General features: G+C 39.5%; 1 protein-coding gene across 2 annotated transcripts in view; it reads left to right on the forward strand.

Moving 5' to 3' along the window:
- The window catches only part of LOC128686551 (RNA-directed DNA polymerase from mobile element jockey), a 130,542-nt gene that overhangs the window by 67,923 nt on the left and 41,472 nt on the right, over window positions 1-21,147 (forward strand). For both annotated transcript variants that reach the window (XM_070084341.1, XM_070084342.1), the window contains exon 3: window positions 19,584-19,674. In XM_070084341.1, the coding sequence (XP_069940442.1) occupies window positions 19,584-19,674 (91 nt within the window). The remainder of the gene's footprint in view (window positions 1-19,583; window positions 19,675-21,147) is intronic.

The raw sequence follows: 21,147 nt of genomic DNA on the forward strand, positions 1-21,147 counted from the left end.
TTGATTGGTTTCTTATTAACTGGGCTACTCTTAGGAGGGTACTTATTCTTCTTACCTTGTGGAGAATCATTATTTCTGATTCCTTCTACTTGATGTGCACCTATGCAACTCTTTTTAGGAAATGAAATTTGATTATTAACATTGGGATAATTTTTCCATTTGTGAAACTTGACATACCTCAGAGTTATTATGTGTTGCATCTTTAAAATGAGTTGGTTGGCTGGTCTGCAACTGAACAATTAATTCTTGTAGACCTAGTTTTATTTCCTCCAGACCAAAATAACCCTTGTGATACTTGTTCGAGAGCCATTCATGTGTTTTACAGCTTAATTTATTCTGTACCATGGCACTCAATAATCAGTCTGATTCCTTCAGATTATATTTATTACTTAAAGTTTTGAGAGTGCTCTCCAGTTTAACTCTAAACTGCTGTAAACCTTTGTAAGTATGATCTGGAGATTTTAAATTAATAGTGATATTCACTAGATCCAACCTTTGTTCTATATTACCATAAGTGACCTTCAACAAGTCAACTGCTTCCTTGTAAGAGTCATCTACATTGGGAAAGGCTTGTATGAGTATGTGAGCATCTCCTCTTACCTGTCCTTTGAGGTAAAATAATTTAGTTACACAGGCTAGGCCACTCCTGTCATGCACAGCTGCTTTAAAAATTAACCAAAATTCCTCCCAATTTTCTCCAGGATTAAATACAGGTAAACATAGTTCTGGGAGTTTTGGCAAAGACATATTATTTGTTGGAGCAGACTGATTAACTGCCTGGTTTACACATTTTAATTTATTCAAGGCCTGACTTTTACAAGAAAGAATCTTTTCCTCTAATTCATAAAACTGATTAATCATGAGATCTACTTCAGTCTCATCTACACAGTTTACTAACAAATCTCCTTCATATTTGTTGTAATATAATTTGTATGAATCATATCTATTACCTAAAGCATCTAAATACAATTTTAAATCATCAGTATGCACAGTTTCTTGATTCATAAATTCCAAACATTTATTGTATGCTTTTGTTACATGCCCTTTTCTAGTTTGCAGTGATGTTTTCTTTGCTCTATATTCTACATTAATTTCCTCATTTTCAGCCATGATGCAATGTATTAAATTCAACTTAATAACACTGATTATGTACTAAATTATGTACTTTATAAAGGTAAATAGTACAACTTACCTTTGAATAAATCCTAGCTAGCTGAGCTTAGCAATTACATGTATAATATCAATTTTAAATGTACATTAATACAAACTTGGCTCATCGAAATTAATATTATACAAATTAATAAATCCTTGCCAGAATTTGGCATAGCAAAATTAATATACACATTAATAATTAGCTACATATGGCTTATCAATTACACATGCACTGATATAAATCTTGGCCAAAATTGGCTTATCAAATTAATATTATAGAAATATAAATCCTTGCCAGAATTTGGCATAGCAAAATTAATATTATACACAATATAATCTTTATCCACACTTGTCTTATCAATTGCACATACACTGATATAAATCTTGGCCAGAATTGTCTTATCAAATTAGTATTATACAAATTAATATAAACTTAGCCAGACTTGAGCTTAGCCTATCAAAATTAATATTGTAATTATTATTATCCACTACACATTAAGTAAATTTGTGAACTTAACATCCACCTCCTTCTGTCATTTCACATATAATTATTAAGTAATTTATGAAAACACTGGCCAGAATTATACACAAATCTAAAGAACTTATCTGAGGTTCCTGGAGCTGTCTTGTCCAGTCGTCCAATATCTCAAGTTATGCAGGAATGCATATCCAACAATTTCGCCTCCTATTTGAGAGGTGTCAGCCCAATTTTAACCTCTAGAGCACGAAAATTCCTTCCCATTACACTAACGTTGTATCCAATTCAAAGCCAAGATGGCAAGTCTCGTCTGCGCAGATGCAGGCTTTCCGTTTTCTATGACATAAATATTATTAAACACAGTATGGCCATCTATTTACATATAAATACTGAATTTCTGGAAAATGTATACAGTATTTTCCAGATTATTATTAACACACATACAAGAAGTCTCTGAATGTATTTTTAGTAAGGTGTGTATCGTATTAAGTAGTAGTAATCTGAGTTAAGTATAATTGGAAGTGTTCAACGAACTTGAACACTTGTGTCATATGATCTATTTTAGACTTCTGACTTTATAGTAAATATTTACTCTTGCATAAGCTATAAGGGGAAGATCAGCGAGGAATTTTTGTGTTGTGAGTCTTACATGAGATATCATCACCTGCAAACATGGCAACTGTCATAGAGGAACCTATTTCAGCAGGAGAAAAAGTGAGAAAGGACTAGAGTGCCGATGTAGTCAGACTCACTTGACTCGTAGACAATGTGAAACTAAACGTCCTTGTTGCACACAGGCTGGAAGAAGCCTTTCTTCAGAGGAAGAATGTGTTAAGCTGAACTTCCCTGACAACACCCTGATGCCCGCTAAATGTGCATGGCTAATGGAAGCAGTAAGGAAACATCCTAAATCAAGGATCCAATTTAGGAAAAATACACACCACTTTGTGTTTGTGGAACAGAATGAAGAACTGATCAATGATCTACTTAGTACACCTTACGGGGTATTAAGTTGCTCCGACCTCCATCAGACGCTCACCACTTTAAAAAATGGATCAGTATCATAATCTTTGGATACCCTCTCCACATAGACCCATCCCATCTGACTCTAAGAGATCATATCATCAAGCCTAAAAGACTTAAAGGAAAATCCCAAATTATTGTTGGTTGGGTAGGTCCTGTGCCCCTCCCCCGAAATATCTGGGTGCATGGTTTACGTTTCCTAAACATCGAAGTGTACCTACCCCCTAAACGTATGTGTTACAAATGCCAGCACTATGGCCATGTTGCAGTAGACTGTGGAATACTATATTCTTGGTGTGGTAAGTGTGCTGGGAAACATTCCACTAGAGAATGCACAGTAGGCCTTGACAGCCAAAAATTTAAGTGTATTAACTGTAAAGAAGTTGGGGTTACAGTTTCCCACAAGGACTGCAGTCAGAACCCAAACAACCTTCGATGTAAACCTGATAACAGTCCTTTAATGGTAACTGAGGATGAGGCCATCCAGTCTACCACAGCCAGATCTGAGACTGAACATCTGCAAAGTGTGCAAGAACCCCACCTCACTGCAAAGGATTCTGGTGATACCAGAATGCCATCACACACACCAGCTGTGGAGGAGCTAGCCATCCCTGCTAGCACATGTGGAACTACTGATCTGCCACTACTGATACCTTCGGCTACACCTGAATATGGGGATGAGCTTGTCATTTTTCCCAATACACACAACTACAACAGTCAGGCGGACACCACACAGGTAACCCCCCTGGAAACTGGAGATGAGTCAGATGCACAGGACCTACCTGCAATGAATGATGAAGCAGACTTGCCACAGGCACCATCAGAGAACACTAATGTAACCATGGCACCTGTTAAGGTGACAGGTGTTAAAGAAAGCACTAACTCAGAAGTGCCATCCTCCGGAGAGGCATTGGATTCGCCTGACCTTCCTCATATTATAACAAATTTGCAGAAAAAAATTGAGCATCTTGAACAGATCCTGACAAGTTTAATAAATATATGTAATCAGGACGATGCTCTTGAGCATGGTGACGATGTCAAAAGTGCAGCAATCCCCGTTCAGCTTCCAGCAATTTGTAAGAAAGAAGCCCATGACTCTTGGCTTCAAGACTTGCCTTTTAACTGGCTGCCGATATGCCGAAAAATGCTTAAAAATAAAGATCCTGAGGATAAAGACGTACAAACTATGCTATTTGCTCTTAAGTGCCTGCACACTGTAGCCAAAGCATAATAGTTTTACCATCTTATGAGCAAGAGATTGTAATAACTCACTACAATGGATACATTACAAATCTTTTCATGGAACATTGCTTCCATCAGGAAGCGGTTGTCTGACTTACATCATATTAGTGCAACCAAGAATATTGACGTCATCTGTTTGCGGGAATGTAGATTGAAAGATGGAGCACCTCCACCAAACTTGCCTGGATATGCAGCTTATAACCTAAGGTCAATCAACTGTTGTGTGATGTATGTCAGAAAGAACTTGCCACATTCACTCCTTTCCTGCAGAGTCGAGTTAACATGCAGTATCATGGTGTCAAAGTATATGCAGGCGATTTTTCCATAAACATTTTTAATCTCTATGCCCCAGCGAACCAGCTTCGACCTGATGCTTTACCAGATCGCATCAATAGTGAACCTACCCTCATTCTTGGAGATTTTAATGCCGATTTTAATGGAGATTTTAATAAGAATATTGGTGGGTCTATAACAATCACCAATGGAACTAAACTAGTGAAATTGCTAAATGAGCATGATAATGTTCGAATTGTGGGCACTACTGAGCCTACTCACATATATGGTGGAATATTAGATCTGTGCCTTGGATTTAATACATCATATACGATGCATGACTCTGTCATAGTTGATGATCTTCTATCTGATCACTTCCCAAGATTAACAACTGTCAATCTTGATCACATCTCCGGCAATCAAGGAGCTAAATAAAGAAGGAGGAAACTTATTCTCAGCTAAGAACACAGAGATAACTTTATTAACCACTAGGATCAATGGTATAAGAATTACGAGCCCATTGGCACACAAAAATTTAATGATGATTTAGTTACCACTATTGAGACTGTCCTCACAGATCAAGTGGGCAGGAATAGGAAACAAAGACCCTCCACTATAAATAACAATAAAAACCAATGTAAATACTATAATGATCCACAGCTACGCAATCTAACACATGCAGCTAGGAGGATTGGTAAAGCATACCGTGAATGTAGAACCCCAGACCTGCTCAGAACGTTCCAAGCTGCACTAACAAATGCAAGGAATAGAAAGCAAGAACTTAGGCAACAGGAATGGGAACAGTTTATCAGTGGATTAAATAGATCCACCCCTTTAAGTTTGGTTTGGAAAGGTATAAATGAAATAACCAGGAAAAAGACAGGCAATGTTGCTCATCCCTTTCCTCTTGAAAAAGCAAATGACCTCATAAATGACTGGTCCAAACATCCAGGCATGAAAACCTTCCATCTCATATTAGAAAAAATTTAGAGAGTACTTCTGAAGAAATGTTGAAACTGATTAATTTTATGAGCCAAAATATTGATGAGAGTGATTGCCTCTTTACCGAGTATGAATTAGATAATGCATTAACTAAAGGTCGACCAACTGCTCCTGGAGAGGATGGTATAACCTATGACATTCTCAGAACTCTAAGGCACGTGCCTGATAACCCTTTGTTGGCACTGTATAATCTCAGTTACACTGAGGGCGTTAGTCCTGCTTCCTGGACCAATAGTCTCATTGCGCCTATCCCTAAGCCCCAACAGCCTGATACATTTAGGCCGATCTCCTTAACTAGTTGTCTTTGTAAAACTTTTGAAAGAATGATACTTAACAGACTGTACTACAGAATCAGACACCAACTTTCCCCCTACCTCTATGGGTTCATGAAAGGTAAAAGTGTGCAGAACTGTGTTTCCACCTTTCTCACTGCACACACCTCTACTAGTTTTACCACTTTTCTTGATCTAAAATCTGCATTTGATATTGCGAACAGAACCGTTATACTTCATGAACTAGCCAAAATGAATATTGGTGGTAGCTTACTCTGCTGGATAATAGGATACCTGTCAAATAGAGTATCCTCTGTTCTTTACCAAGGCTTCAGAAGTGATTCTAAAGAAATGTCTTTAGGTACACCGCAGGGAGGAGTTTTAGTCCCATGCTATTTAATATTCTGATTAATGCTCTCCTAAATGCTCTACCTGCCTCACCTATACATACAGCTATAAGCTATGCTGATGATATCATGATCCATACAACAGGGCATAAGAAAATGAGTACCATTCTTAAAGAAGTTCAAGCAATTTGTAATCGACTAGGCCTCATAATATCTTCATCTGAAACAAAGATATTAACAAGTAAACGACATCCCCTCCCCATCTATTTGCAGGGTGAAATCATTAGCTACGTTAAAACTTACAGATATCTTGGTGTAGATGTACCCTTTAACAAATCCACTATACCACAACTAAATAAGAAATGCAAAGATAGGCTAAATGCTCTCAAAGCTGTTGCTGGCTAGAATCCCAACTATGGTGCTAATGTGAGAATTGTGAGAATGATGTACATAGCCTATGTTAGGTCCTTAATTGATTATGCTGCTCCATGTTGATATTAGCTAGAGAAAGTTCTCTCCGACCCTTGGAGTTAATGCAAAATGAAGCTCTCAGGATTATTCTTGGCTGTCCCAGATCTACAAAAGTTCTTAACATGAGGAAGGAGCTTGGTATTTCTAGTATCAGTGATAGGATTGTTGAGATTAACACTGTACTCGGTATTAGAATGTTGAGAAACGAACCAGACACTGTCACAATCAATCTTACCAAGTGTCTAGAGGTAAATACACACAGATCTAAATGGACTGTGAAAACGTGCAATTGCATTAAGTTTTATAACCTGCATGAACTGTATCACTGTAGGCAACAAGAGCATTTCACCCCTCCATGGAAGATGTGTTCATTTAATATCACATACCTGCAAGTCCCTCCCAAGAAGCTCAATGCTAGTAATCCCTTCCTTAAATCACTTGTTAGAGCAACTGCTCAAGAAGAAATTTCTCACCTAGCTGGTAGTAATAAGTTATCACAAGTTATATACACTGATGGATCTAAACAGGAGTCTTCTGGCAGGGCTGCATCTGCTCTTGTTGCCACCTCCCTAATTAAGAACGATAATAAATTTGTTGAGTTAGGCATAAGAATTAACAACTGGGTGTCTACACTGCAAACTGAATTGTTTGCAATCCTAATGGCGCTAAAGCTAACCTATGACACTGAGCTTGACTATCATCATTACTGATTCTATGTCGTCATTGAAGGCTCTTGACTCATATAATGACTCCAACAACATGCTCATTGAAGAAGCCAGGTATAGATACTCAAAAATTAGGGACAAAGGAATTTAAGTACAATTGCTATGGATCCCATCACACATTGGATTACTCCTTCATGATAAAGTTGATACGTTAGCCAAGAAGAGTACCCAGAAGGAGAATGTAGAATATAACTTTGGTATAACTGTGTTTAGCATTAGGAATAATATTAGGAGAGAAGTAAATAATGAAAATGATTGTTATAGGAATGCAGTTAGAAGCCTGAGTAGATCTATAACCCACTATGATAACATGAACGTAGATAAGTATGTTTATGATGTTGTAGTGGCCAGGCTTAGGCTTGGTTACAAGTGCTTCTGGCAGTTTGGGAGACACACAGATGATGATTTAACTAAATGTAAATATGTGATCAGGCATATGGTCACTCTCTTGAACACTATGTGCTTAATTGTCCACTTATTGAGGAATACAGAGACAGACAGTATAATAACCTATGTGACATGTCAAGATATCTTATTAATGAAAATAAGATACCAGATATACTAAGCAAATTTCCTAAATTTGCTTGTAACAGATAAGTGAACTATAGATATGTAGATATAAATCCTATGTATTCCTGTTAACTCTTTGGGGCCTAGTTCCTAGGCCTTTTGTGTATCCATATGCTCTTGTACTACCGTCCACAGGATGGATATGGGGTGCACAATAAACTAGCCACTTCGGTGGCAAAATCTAAAAAATCTAAAAAATCTAAAAATTAATCAACGATTGATGCCTTAGCAGAAGCAGCAAGGAGAGCTCACAGGGCAAGCCTGGGTGATGTCAACCACAGAGAAACTGACTGTGAGAACTGGCACCAAATATATGGAGAGCTAGGATGATGAAGGTAGTTAGGGAAATTTTTTATGCAAGCATGCTGAGGACGCGACTAGAGAGAAAGGAGAACCCATTAAGATTGGATCTTGTATTTGCCACAAGTGCCTCTCACATATGTTAAATACAACGGAAGAGCCCCCCCCCCTCCCTGCGTGTTAACAATCATATAGTGCTGAAATTCTTATTGCAGGTGGAAATAAATATTAAAGGTCGAGACGCAGATAGAGGCTGTGAAACATCAGTATTCAGAAGAGAGAACATTGAAGAGATAAGAGTAGTAAAAAGAGTAAAGTATGAGGCAGCTACAGTGTAAAGCTCTGCTCCACAACGCACAGTACTCGCTCCTATCCTGTTCCTCATCTTTATATCCGAGATAGACAGAGTTGTAAGCCACAGCACCGTGTCTTCCTTTGCTGATGACACCCAAATTTGCATGACAGTGACCTCCATCGAAGACACTGCAAGACTCCAGGCGGACATCAACCAAATCCTTAAAATTGGCCGCAGAAAACAATATGAAGTTCAGTTAGTTTAATATGTTTATTATGCACCCCATACCCAGTTCAATGAAGAGAAATTTCAGCCACTCAGATACGGAAAACTTGAGGAAATTAAAACTGTATCAGATTATATAACTAGTTATAACCACACAATAGAGCGGGAAACTAATGTGAAGGACTTGGGAGTTATAATATCAGAGGATCTCACCTTCGAAGATCACAACAGTGTCATATCTGTCAGAAAAATGGTAGGATGGATAATGAGAACTTTTAAAACTAGGGAAGCCAGGCCCATGATGATTCTCTTCAAATCGCTTGTTATCTCTAGGCTAAAATATTGCTGTAACTAACGGTCCCTTTCAAGGCAGGCGAAATTGCTGACCTGAAGAATATACAAAGAACCTTGATTTGTATTCACTGGCCACAAAATAGAGCGAAACACCAACGTCAAAGACCTGGGAGTGATCATGTCGGAGGATCTCACCTTCAAGGACCATAAAATTGTATCAATCGCATCTGCTAGAAAAATGACAGGATGGATAATGAGAACCTTCAAAACTAGGGATGCCAAGCCCATGATGACACTCTTCAGGTCACTTGTTCTATCTAGGCTGGAATATTGCTGCACACTAACAGCACCTTTCAAGGCAGGTGAAATTGCCGACCTAGAAAATGTACAGAGAACTTTCACGGCGCGCATAACGGAGATAAAACACCTCAATTATTGGGAGCGCTTGAGGTTCCTAAACCTGTATTCCCTGGAACGCAGGAGGGAGAGATACATGATTATATACACCTGGAAAATCCTAGAGGGACTAGTACCGAACTTGCACACGAAAATCACTCACTACGAAAGCAAAAGACTTGGTAGACGATGCTCCATCCCCCCAATGAAAAGCAGGGGTGTCACTAGCACGTTAAGAGACCATACAATAAGTGTCAGGGGCCCGAGACTGTTCAACTGCCTCCCAGCACACATAAGGGGGATTACCAACAGACCCCTGGCAGTCTTCAAGCTGGCACTGGACAAGCACCTAAAGTCAGTTCCGGATCAGCCGGGCTGTGGCTCATAGGTTGGTTTGCGTGCAGCCAGCAGCAACAGCCTGGTTGATCAGGCTCTGATCCACCAGGAGGCCTGGCCACAGACCGGGCCGCGGGGGCGTTGACCCCCGGAACTCTCTCCAGGTAAACTCCAGGTAAACACAGACGAGAAAGATATATGATAATATACACTTTGAAAATCCTAGAGGAATTAGTACCAAATTTGCACACGAAAATCACTCGCCATGAAAGCAAAAGATTCGGCAGGTGGTACAATATCCCAATGAAAAGCAGGTGCCCCACGAGTATGATAAGAGAGAACACAATAAGTTTCAGGGGCCCTAGACTGTTTGTGATGTAGTTCAGCTGGGCTTGTGAGGTCTCTAGGGAGACCTAATTATATGGTCACACCTTGCCTTGGCAAATGCCTGTCAGCCACGCCTTTCGGCGTGAGATCTCGGCGTCAGGTCGCAACACGTGGTCTACGCCTTATGCCGCAGTGGTTCCCAAACTTTTTCAGCTTGTTACCCAATTTAACATGCCACATAAAGCATGTTACCCCTTTCACAAAATGTTGTTATTATTGATATATATTGCTAAACGTGAACGTATACAGCCTCGCATACTCTGCTAATCCTAGCAAAACCATTGAAAACGTAAGAACCACACATACATTATATATAAAATTAATAATAGCTACAAATTCACAGTAACAGTGGGTAAATACTAACTATATACTGCACAGGGCAGTACACATACATACCAGCTTATGTCTACCTCGGCTGATGCTCACAGATAAACTGACAGTGTGAAATAGAGGCAGCCTCAGGAAGTGAGTAACGCGTACTGGACAGGTCGATCTGGGCTACTGAGTGACTTTTGTCCTGAAGCATACTTGTCAAAATACTTTTGGGTTTCCACACACTTAGCTATATATTTCTTCTTTTCTAATACTGTATATTAGTTTTTGATGTTTATTGTTATTTGGTTTAACTTTATTACTTACTTATAATAGGTTTACTTTACAACTTTATATACTAAGACAAAGTTAACAATAATCCTCATACCGGGTACCGCATTGTTTTCTTGATTTTCAAAATTCATAACTTTTTTTCTGTCACCCCTCCATTACCCCCCAAAAATGGTTAAATTACCCCCAGGGGGTAATTTACCCCCAGTTTGGGAACCACTGCCTTATGGGGAAGGGGGTGCTTAGAGGAATATAAGCCAAGGAACAGCTGAGCAAGGGGTTGTTGGAGACAGGTCCGGGGAGTGAGAGCTCTGGACAGCCGCGTGTGTGGTGGACCACGCATTGGGAATCTCGGGTCAGCTGGTCAGTGAATTAAGAGTGAGTACTAGTCCGTGTTACTGATAACATCTACCCTTGCCCCTGGTAATAAGTCTCATAGGTCAGTTGTCATATGATGTCAATTTCCATCAGAATATGTCGTATTCTAGCGCTTTTATGTTACCTGGAGTTTACCTGGAGAGAGTTCCGGGGGTCAACGCCCTCGCGGCCCGGTCTGTGACCAGGCCTCCTGGTGGATCAGAGCCTGATCAACCAGGCTGTTGCTGCTGGCTGCACGCAATCCATCGTACGAGCCACAGCCCGGCTGGTCAGGTACCGACTTTAGGTGCTTGTCCAGTGCCAGCTTGAAGACTGCCAGGGGTCTATTGGTAATCTCCCTTATGTATGCTGGGAGGCAGTTGAACAGTCTCGAGCCCCGGACACTTATTGTATTGTCTCTTAACGTGCTAGTGACACCCCTGCTTTTCATTGGGGGGGTTGTTGCATAGTCTGCCAAGTCTTTTGCTTATGTTGTGAGTGATTTTCGCGTGCAAGTTCGGTACTAGTCCCCCTAGAATTTTCCAGGTGTACATAATCATGTATCTCTCCTGCCTGCATTCCAGGGAATACAGGTTCAGGAACCTCAAGCGCTCCCAGTAATTGAGGTGTTTTATCTCCGTTATACGTGAAGGTTCTCTGTACATTTTCTAGGTCAGCAATTTCACCTGCCTTGAAAGGTGCTGTTAGTGTGCAGCAATAATCCAGCCTAGATAGAACAAGTGACCTGAAGAGTATCATCATGGGCTTGGTATCCCTAGTTTTGAAGGTTCTCATTATCCATCCTGTCATTTTTCTAGCAGCTGCGATTGATACAATGTTATGGTCCTTGAAGATGAGATCCTCTGACATGATCACTCCCAGGTCTTTGACGTTGGTTTTTCGCTCTATTTTGTGGCCGGAATTTGTTTTGTACTCTGATGAAGTTTTAATTTCCTCGTGTTTACAATAATGGAGAAATTGAAATTTCTCATCGTTGAACTTCAAATTGTTTTCTGCAGCCCACTGAAAGATTTGGTTGATGTCCGCCTGGAGCCTTGCAGTGTCTGCAATGGAAGACACTGTCATGCAGATTCGGGTGTCATCTGCAAAGGAAGACACGGTGCTGTGGCTGACATCCTTGTCTATGTCAGATATGAGGATGAGGAAGAAGATGGGAGCGAGTACTGTGCCTTGTGGAACAGAGCTTTTCACCGTAGCTGCTTCGGACTTTACTCTGTTGACTACTACTCTCTGTGTTCTGTTAGTGAGGAAATTATAGATCCATCGACCGACTTTTCCTGTTATTCCTTTAGCGCGCATTTTGTGCGCTATTACGCCATGGTCACACTTGTCGAAGGCTTTTGCAAAGTGTGTATATATTACATCTGCATTCTTTTTGTCTTCTAGTGCATATAGGACCTTGTCGTAGTGGTCCAATAGTTGAGACAGACAGGAGCGACCTGCTCTAAACCCATGTTGCCCTGGGTTGTGTAATTGATGGGTTTCTATATGGGTGGTGATCTTGCTTCTTAGGACCCTTTCAAAGATTTTTATGATATGGGATGTTAGTGCTATCGGTCTGTAGTTCTTTGCTATTGCTTTACTGCCCCCTTTGTGGAGTGGGGCTATGTCTGTTGTTTTTAGTAACTGTGGGACGACCCCCGTGTCCATGCTCCCTCTCCATAGGATGGTAAAAGCACGTGATAGGGGCTTCTTGCATTTCTTGATGAACACGGAGTTCCATGAGTCTGGCCCTGGGGCAGAGTGCACGGGCATATCATTTATCGCCTGTTCGAAGTCATTTGGTGTCAGGATAACATCAGATAGGCTTGTGTTAACCAAATTCTGTGGCTCTCTCATAAAAAATTCATTTTGATCTTCGACTCTCAGTCTGGTTAGCGGCTTGCTAAAAACTGAGTCATATTGGGACTTGAGTAGCTCACTCATTTCCTTGCTGTCATCTGTGTAGGACCGATCTTGTTTAAGTAGGGACGTTGTTCTCGACTTTGATTTGGCATAGGAAAAGAAATACTTTGGGTTTCTTTCGATTTCATTTATGGCTTTTAGTTCTTCCCGCGATTCCTGACTCCTATAAGATTCCTTTAGCTTAAGTTCGATATTTGCTAATTCTCTGACCAATGACTCCCTACGCATTTCAGATATATTAGCCTCTTTTAGCCGCTCTGTTATTCTTTTTTCGTCGCCTGTAAAGGGAGCGCCTGACTCTATTTTATATCTTCTCCTCCTTTTTCTTAAAGGAATAAGCCTTGATCATAATGCCACCGAGTTAATCTGTTCTAGGCATAAGTTGGGGTCTGTGTTGCTTAGTCTATCTTCCCAGCTTATATCGGTTAGGACTTGGTTTACTTGGTCCCACTTTATGTTCTTATTATTGAAGTTGAATTTGCTGAAGGCTCCCTCGTGACTAATCTCATTATGTCGGTCTGTGGCTCCGCGCATACATGTCTGAACCTCGATTATATTGTGATCCGAGCATATTGTTTTTGATATGGTGACATTTCGTATCAGATCATCATTGTTAGTGAAGATGAGGTCTATTATTTGCTGGTTTAAGTTGAATTTTGTGCAGAGATTTAAAACCTCGTGTGTGTGTGAGTTCTCGTCAGAGCTGCCTCCTGGTGTTATCACTGCAACAACATTATTTGCTATGTTTCTCCATTTTAGGTGCCTTAAGTTGAAATCCCCCTGGAGCAAGATGTTGGGGGCAGGAGCTGGCAGATTTTCCAGACAGTGGTCAGTTTTTAACAGGTGTTCCTGAAATTGCTGGGACGTTGCATCCGGAGGCTTGTAGACTGCCACAATGACTAGGTTTTGGTTCTCGATCTTTACTGCTAAAACTTCCACTACATCATTTGAGGCATTAAGCAGTTCTGTGCAAACAAGTGACTCTGCAATGTACAGGCCACCCCAACCCTCCCCTTTTGCCTGGTCACTCTGTCGCATCTGTATAGGTTGTAACCTGGGATCCATATTTCGTTGTCCAAGTGATCCTTTATGTGGGTCTCAGTGAAAGCCGCGAACATTGCATTTGCCTCTGCAAGCAGTACACGGAGGTAAGGTATTTTGTTGTTTGTTGTTGGCTTTAGACCCTGTATATTTGCAAAGAAGAATGTCATCGGACTGGTGGTATTGGTGGTACTGGAGGGGGACTTTTTTTCGGCATTAGTATCTGTATCTGTTGGTTTGGAGTGGAGGCCATCGACTGTGGTTCCACTCCAGGAATGACTTGATTTAGTGTACGATTTCTGCCATTTCCTGCCAGTTTTTTTTTTTCCTTATTGAGGCCTCGTCATGGAGTCTAAATGAAACTTTGTTACATTCGAGTGGTGGCTTACTAATGTTTGTTAAGAGGAAGGTTGGGTAGTGGTCAGTAGTGCTGTCTGTGATTATCCCTGATTTAAGGGGGGCTAGTATATTGGTCCATGTGTGGTCTATTATGGTTGCACTTGTCTCAGTCAGCCTGGTTGGTTTAGTTATTGTTGGTATGAGAAGTGTGTTGTTCATATTGTTGATGAAATCAGTTAGAGTCTGATCATCTGGTAGGCCAAGGTTGATAGTGAAATCTCCAGCTAAGAAAAGGTGGTGCTTGTTCACTTGTCTGTTTGTTATTAGTGCCTTGAGATTCTCATTGAAGTTTGGGATGTTTGTGTGGGGTATCCGGTAAATGGCACCGATTGTTATAGGCGTATTCCCCATATTCATCACTAAAGCAATTGGTGCTAACACAAGATAGTTGGTTAGAGTAATAGATTGCAGTACCTCCCCCAACTTGGTATGGTCTGCAGTTGTGGATTGCTGTGTATCCTGGTAGTGGGTCGATATCTATTGTGTCCTGCTTAAGCCAGGTCTCAGTAAGAATAACGCAGGAGAAGGGTGTCTTTAGTGATTCAAGGAGTGCCAGGAGGTCATCATAGTGTTTGCTTAAGGACCTGATGTTGCAGTTAAGAATTGATAGACTTTGAGCAGTGTTCAGGATGCTGTGTAATAAAGGCAGTTACTTTCCAATAAGTTTTGATTGTGTGTTAGATTATGGAGGTTTAGATCAGGGTCAACGTGATCATTCATCTTTTAGGTTTAAATAGTGGTTGTTCATATCCTGCATTATGTGGTGAGTTCTAATACTGATTTCTGTAGTAGTGGGAAGGTTGGATAAGTATATAGCTAAAGCACTTTGGTCATATATAGTCACTAATAAACATAATGAAGTTGATATTGTCTATGTGTTGTGCTAGAATGAGCTAAAGTACAACTAGGTATAAACTAATACTATAAAAAAAACAAATTACAAGTGGCACGAGACTCACTCTTGTAATTGCACTAAGGTCTAATATAATGAATTTATTGTTGTCTATGTATTGAGCTAGAATGAGCTAAAGTACAACTAGGTATAAACTTATAATATAAAAATACAAATTAAAATGTTACTTGCAATTGCACTAGGGTCTGATATAGGTTGTTAACAAGAACAATTGCACTAGGGTCTGATATAGGTTGTTAACAAGAACAATTGCACTAGGGTCTGATATAGGTTGTTAACAAGAACAATTGCACTAGGGTCTGATATAGGTTGTTAACAAGATCAAGAGTATAACTAAATTTAAATTGGCAAAATAAAATTCACAAATAAAAGTACCAAAAGAATAATAAGTAAAAAATAACAATGGCAATGACTTGGTTATAATATGATAGTAAGATGGTAGACAGGTACACAGGTACACAGGTACACAGGTACAAAGGATAATATAAAGGTTGGACTTGAATATACAAAATAATGATTAATGTACAAAAGTAAAATTGACTAGTAGTAAATATGGTGTTTAATAAAATTTTAGTAAGTAATAATGATTATAAAAAAGATTAATTAATAAAAATAAAATGAAAAAGTAATGTTTATTTCAACTATTAAATTTTAAGAACAGTTATTTAGATTCAATATTGCAGTGGTAGTTATACTAGAGGTTATATGGCAGTACAAGGTATTTAAGAGTACTCTAAGATAGTAAATGTGGTATTAAAACAGGTTATGGTAATTAGACAAATTAAAGTACCAAGAGAATATTAAATAAAAAATAAAACTGGCAATGACTTGGATATAATATGATAGTAAGATGGTAGACAGGTACACAGGCATGTATATATATATATATATATATATATATATATATATATATATATATATATATATATATATATATATATATATATATATATATATATATATATGTATATATATATTTTTTTTTTTTTTTTTTTTTTTTTTTCCAACAAGTCGGTCGTCTCCCACCGAGGCAGGGTGACCCAAAAAAAGAAAGAAAATCCCCAAAAAGAAAATACTTTCATCATCATTCAACACTTTCACCACATTCACACATTATCACTGCTTTTGCAGAGGTGCTCAGAATACAACAGTTTAGAAGCATATACGTATAGAGATACACAACATATCCCTCCAAACTGCCAATATCCCAAACCCCTCCTTTAAAGTGCAGGCATTGTACTTCCCATTTCCAGGACTCAAGTCCGACTATATGAAAATAACCGGTTTCCCTGAATCCCTTCACTAAATATTACCCTGCTCACACTCCAACAGATCGTCAGGTCCCAAGTATCATTCGTCTCCATTCACTCCTATCTAACACGCTCATGCACGCTTGCTGGAAGTCCAAGCCCCTCACCCACAAAACCTCCTTTACCCCCTCTTTCCAACCCTTTCGAGGACGACCCCTACCCCTCTTTCCTTCCCCTATAGATTTATATGCTTTCCATGTCATTCTACTTTGATCCATTTTCTCTAAATGACCAAACCACCTCAACAACCCCTCTTCTGCCCTCTGACTAATGCTTTTATTAACTCCACACCTTCTCCTAATTTCCACACTCCGAATTTTCTGCATAGTATTTACACCACACATTGCCCTTAGACAGGACATCTCCACTGCCTCCAACCGTCTCCTCGCTGCTGCATTTACCACCCAAGCTTCACATTCATATAAGAGTGTTGGTACTACTATACTTTCATACATTCCCTTCTTTGCCTCCATAGATAACGTTTTTTGACTCCACAAATACCTCAACGCACCACTCACCTTTTTTCCCTCATCAATTCTATGATTAACCTCATCCTTCATAAATCCATCCGCCGACACGTCAACTCCCAAGTATCTGAAAACATTCACTTCTTCCATACTCCTCCTCCCCAATTTGATATCCAATTTTTCTTTATCTAAATCATTTGATACCCTCATCACTTTACTCTTTTCTATGTTCACTTTCAACTTTCTACCTTTACACACATTCTCAAACTCATCCACTAACCTTTGCAATTTTTCTTTAGAATCTCCCATAAGCACAGTATCATCAGCAAAAAGTAACTGTGTCAATTCCCATTTTGAATTTGATTCCCCATAATTTAATCCCACCCCTCTCCCGAACACCCTAGCATTTACTTCTTTTACAACCCCATCTATAAATATATTAAACAACCATGGTGACATTACACATCCCTGTCTAAGACCTACTTTTACCGGGAAGTATTCTCCCTCTCTTCTACACACCCTAACCTGAGCCTCACTATCCTCATAAAAGCTCTTTACAGCATTTAGTAACTTACCACCTATTCCATATACTTGCAACATCTGCCACATTGCTCCTCTATCCACTCTATCATATGCCTTTTCTAAATCCATAAATGCAATAAAAACTTCCCTACCTTTATCTAAATACTGTTCACATATATGCTTCAATGTAAACACTTGATCTACACATCCTCTACCCACTCTGAAACCTCCTTGTTCATCCGCAATTCTACATTCTGTCTTACCTCTAATTCTTTCAATTATAACCCTACCGTATACTTTTCCTGGTATACTCAGTAAACTTATTCCTCTATAATTTTTACAATCTCTTTTGTCCCCTTTCCCTTTATATAAAGGAACTATACATGCTCTCCGCCAATCCCTAGGTACCTTCCCCTCTTTCATACATTTATTAAACAAAAGTACCAACCACTCCAACACTATATCCCCCCCTGCTTTTAACATTTCTGTCATGATCCCATCACTTCCAGCTGCTTTACCCCCTTTCATTCTACGTAATGCCTCACGTACCTCCACCACACTTACAGTCTGCTCTTCTTCACTCCTAAAAGATGGTATACCTCCCTGGCCAGTGCATGAAATTACCGCCTCCCTTTCTTCCTTAACATTTAAAAGTTCCTCAAAATATTCTCGCCATCTACCTAATACCTCCCTCTCCCCATCTACTAACTCCCCTACTCTGTTTTTAACTGACAAATCCATACTTTCCCTAGGCTTTCTTAACTTGTTTAACTCACTCCAAATTTTTTTCTTATTTTCATTAAAATTTCTTGACAGTGCCTCTCCCACTCTTTCATCTGCTCTCCTTTTGCACTCTCTCACCACTCCCTTCACCTTTCTTTTACTCTCCATATACTCTGCTCTTCTTATAACACTTCTGCTTTGTAAAAACCTCTCGTAAGCTACCTTTTTCTCTTTTATCACACCCTTTACTTCATCATTCCACCAATCACTCCTCTTTCCTCCTGCCCCCACCCTCCTATAACCACAAACTTCTGCCCCACATTCTAATACTGCATTTTTAAAACTATTCCAACCCTCTTCAACCCCCCACTACTCATCTTTGCACTAGCCCACCTTTCTGCCAATAGTCGCTTATATCTCGCCCGAACTTCCTCCTCCCTTAGTTTATACACTTTCACCTCCCTCTTACTTGTTGTTGCCACCTTCCTCTTTTCCCATCTACCTCTTACTCTAACTGTAGCTACAACTAAATAATGATCCGATATATCAGTTGCCCCTCTATAAACATGTACATCCTGGAGCCTACCCATCAACCTTTTATCCACCAATACATAATCTAACAAACTACTTTCATTACGTGCTACATCATACCTTGTATATTTATTTATCCTCTTTTTCATAAAATATGTATTACTTATTACCAAATTTCTTTCTACACATAGCTCAATTAAAGGCTCCCCATTTACATTTACCCCTGGCACCCCAAAATTACCTACTACTCCCTCCATAACATTTTTACCCACTTTAGCATTGAAATCCCCAACCACCATTACTCTCACACTTGATTCAAAACTCCCCACGCATTCACTCAACATTTCCCAGAATCTCTCTCTCTCTCCTCTACACTTCTCTCTTCTCCAGGTGCATACACGCTTACTATAACCCACTTTTCACATCCAATCTTTATTTTACTCCACATAATCCTTGAATTTATACATTTGTAGTCCCTCTTTTCCTGCCATAGCTTATCCTTCAACATTATTGCTACTCCTTCTTTAGCTCTAACTCTATTTGAAACCCCTGACCTAATCCCATTTATTCCTCTCCATTGAAACTCTCCCACCCCCTTCAGCTTTGTTTCACTTAAAGCCAGGACATCCAGTTTCTTCTCATTCATAACATCCACAATCATCTCTTTCTTATCATTTGCACAACATCCACGCACATTCAGACTTCCCACTTTGACAATTTTCTTCTTCTTATTCTTTTTAGTAATCTTTACAGGAAAAGGGGTTACTAGCCCATTGTTCCCGGCATTTTAGTTTTAGGGAGGTACCACCTCTAGAACTGTCTTGGGGACCCTCATCCTCAGAGAAAAGAATAAACTTGCTTCATGTTAGAAACATCATAATTGGCCCATTTATTCACAATTTTTTTATTGTATTTCTTTTATGTGGTGATACTGGTGGTGACGATGATGGTGATGACGATGATGGCGATACAATAATGGTGATGGTAATAAATGGCACCCCAGGATAGCAACGTGACCAAATGTGAAGAAAATCAACAACAAGTTCTGAACCCAGTCACATGTAACTGCGGACTAATGTGCATCACTAACATTGGTAAGTGTATCAGTAATATAATAATATCTTGACTTACTACAAGTACATGTACATGGTATACAGGCCTAGCAGACAACAATGACATACTACTATATACAAAGCCCCTTGTTACGCTCCGCATGTCGGGCAAATTAGGTCAGTGTCCCAGGATGCGACCCACACCAGTCGACTAACACCCAGGTACCCATTTTACTGATGGATGAATATAGACAACAGGTGGAAAGAGACACGCCTAATGTTTCTACTCTGGCTGGGAATCGAATCCAGGCCCTCACCGTGTGACGCGAGAGCGTTAGCCAAGAGTAACATTAGTAAGTGTATCAGTAACATTAGTAAGTGTATCAGTAACATTAGTAAGTGTATCAGTAACATTAGTAAGTGTTTCAGTAACATTAGTAAGTGTATCAGTAACATTAGTAAGTGTATCAGTAACATTGGTAAGTGTATCAGTAACCTTAGTAAGTGTATCAGTAACATTAGTAAGTGCATCAGTAAAATTAGTAAGTGTATCAGCAACATTGGTAAGTGCATCAGTAACATTGGTAAGTGTATCAGTAAAATTAGTAAGTGTATCAGTAACATTGGTAAGTGTATCAGTAACATTGGTAAGTGTACCTATCATGTGGGAGTTCGAACACGTGGATAGGGTAAAGTAATACTCACGTAGGCTGGTAGTATGTATAATTACGGATAATGTGGGTAGCGCCAAACAGCCAGCCTATCTCCTTGCTCACTCTCGTATGACTGACTGGCCGCCCACAGTACCCATATGTGAGGGGGTCTTTGAATACTGCTGTGGTCAGCACAATATGAATACAGACAGTGACTCAGGCAGAGACGGTTGGTAGTGAGTCATCTACTGGTACACTGGTTGCTGGTAACTGGTTACTACTACTGAGAGCTCGGCGACGCTAACGTATGTCGTCCCAACATACAACTTATACAAACTAGAGATGGCAGGTATACGGCTTGGCCTGATTCTATACAATGTCAAAGTACACAACAATTGAACATTATAACATACATAAGTAGAACATTGGAATGGAAGCTTACGTAACTGAAACTGTAATGCAATACAAGGTATAATATAGCACAACTCATCGAATGAAACTCAACGTTGGGATTACACAATAGAAGTGATAAAAAAAAATTTGATCGATCGATCTGTATTCATGTGATCTACGGATTCTGAGGAAGGAATATATACAAAGAAAGAGTGTTTAACAGAAAGGCAGATTTGGTGCACTCAAATCTAGACTGTTAACTCTCAGAATGCGGAGAGAACATGAACACAAAAAAAAATTCTTGAATACTGATAAGTTGATACTGTAATTATTCATCTATACAGGTTATTTACATTTAACCCCAACTCTGCTAGGGTAAGATTGACATATGCAGAATGGTTATCATCTCTGGGAGGATCGAATTCCTCTGCAATGGCTAACACATGCCTTGACTGAGGACAGTCTGAAC

This window comes from Cherax quadricarinatus, chromosome 12, assembly GCF_038502225.1.
Source record: "Cherax quadricarinatus isolate ZL_2023a chromosome 12, ASM3850222v1, whole genome shotgun sequence".
Lineage (NCBI taxonomy): Eukaryota > Metazoa > Arthropoda > Malacostraca > Decapoda > Parastacidae > Cherax > Cherax quadricarinatus.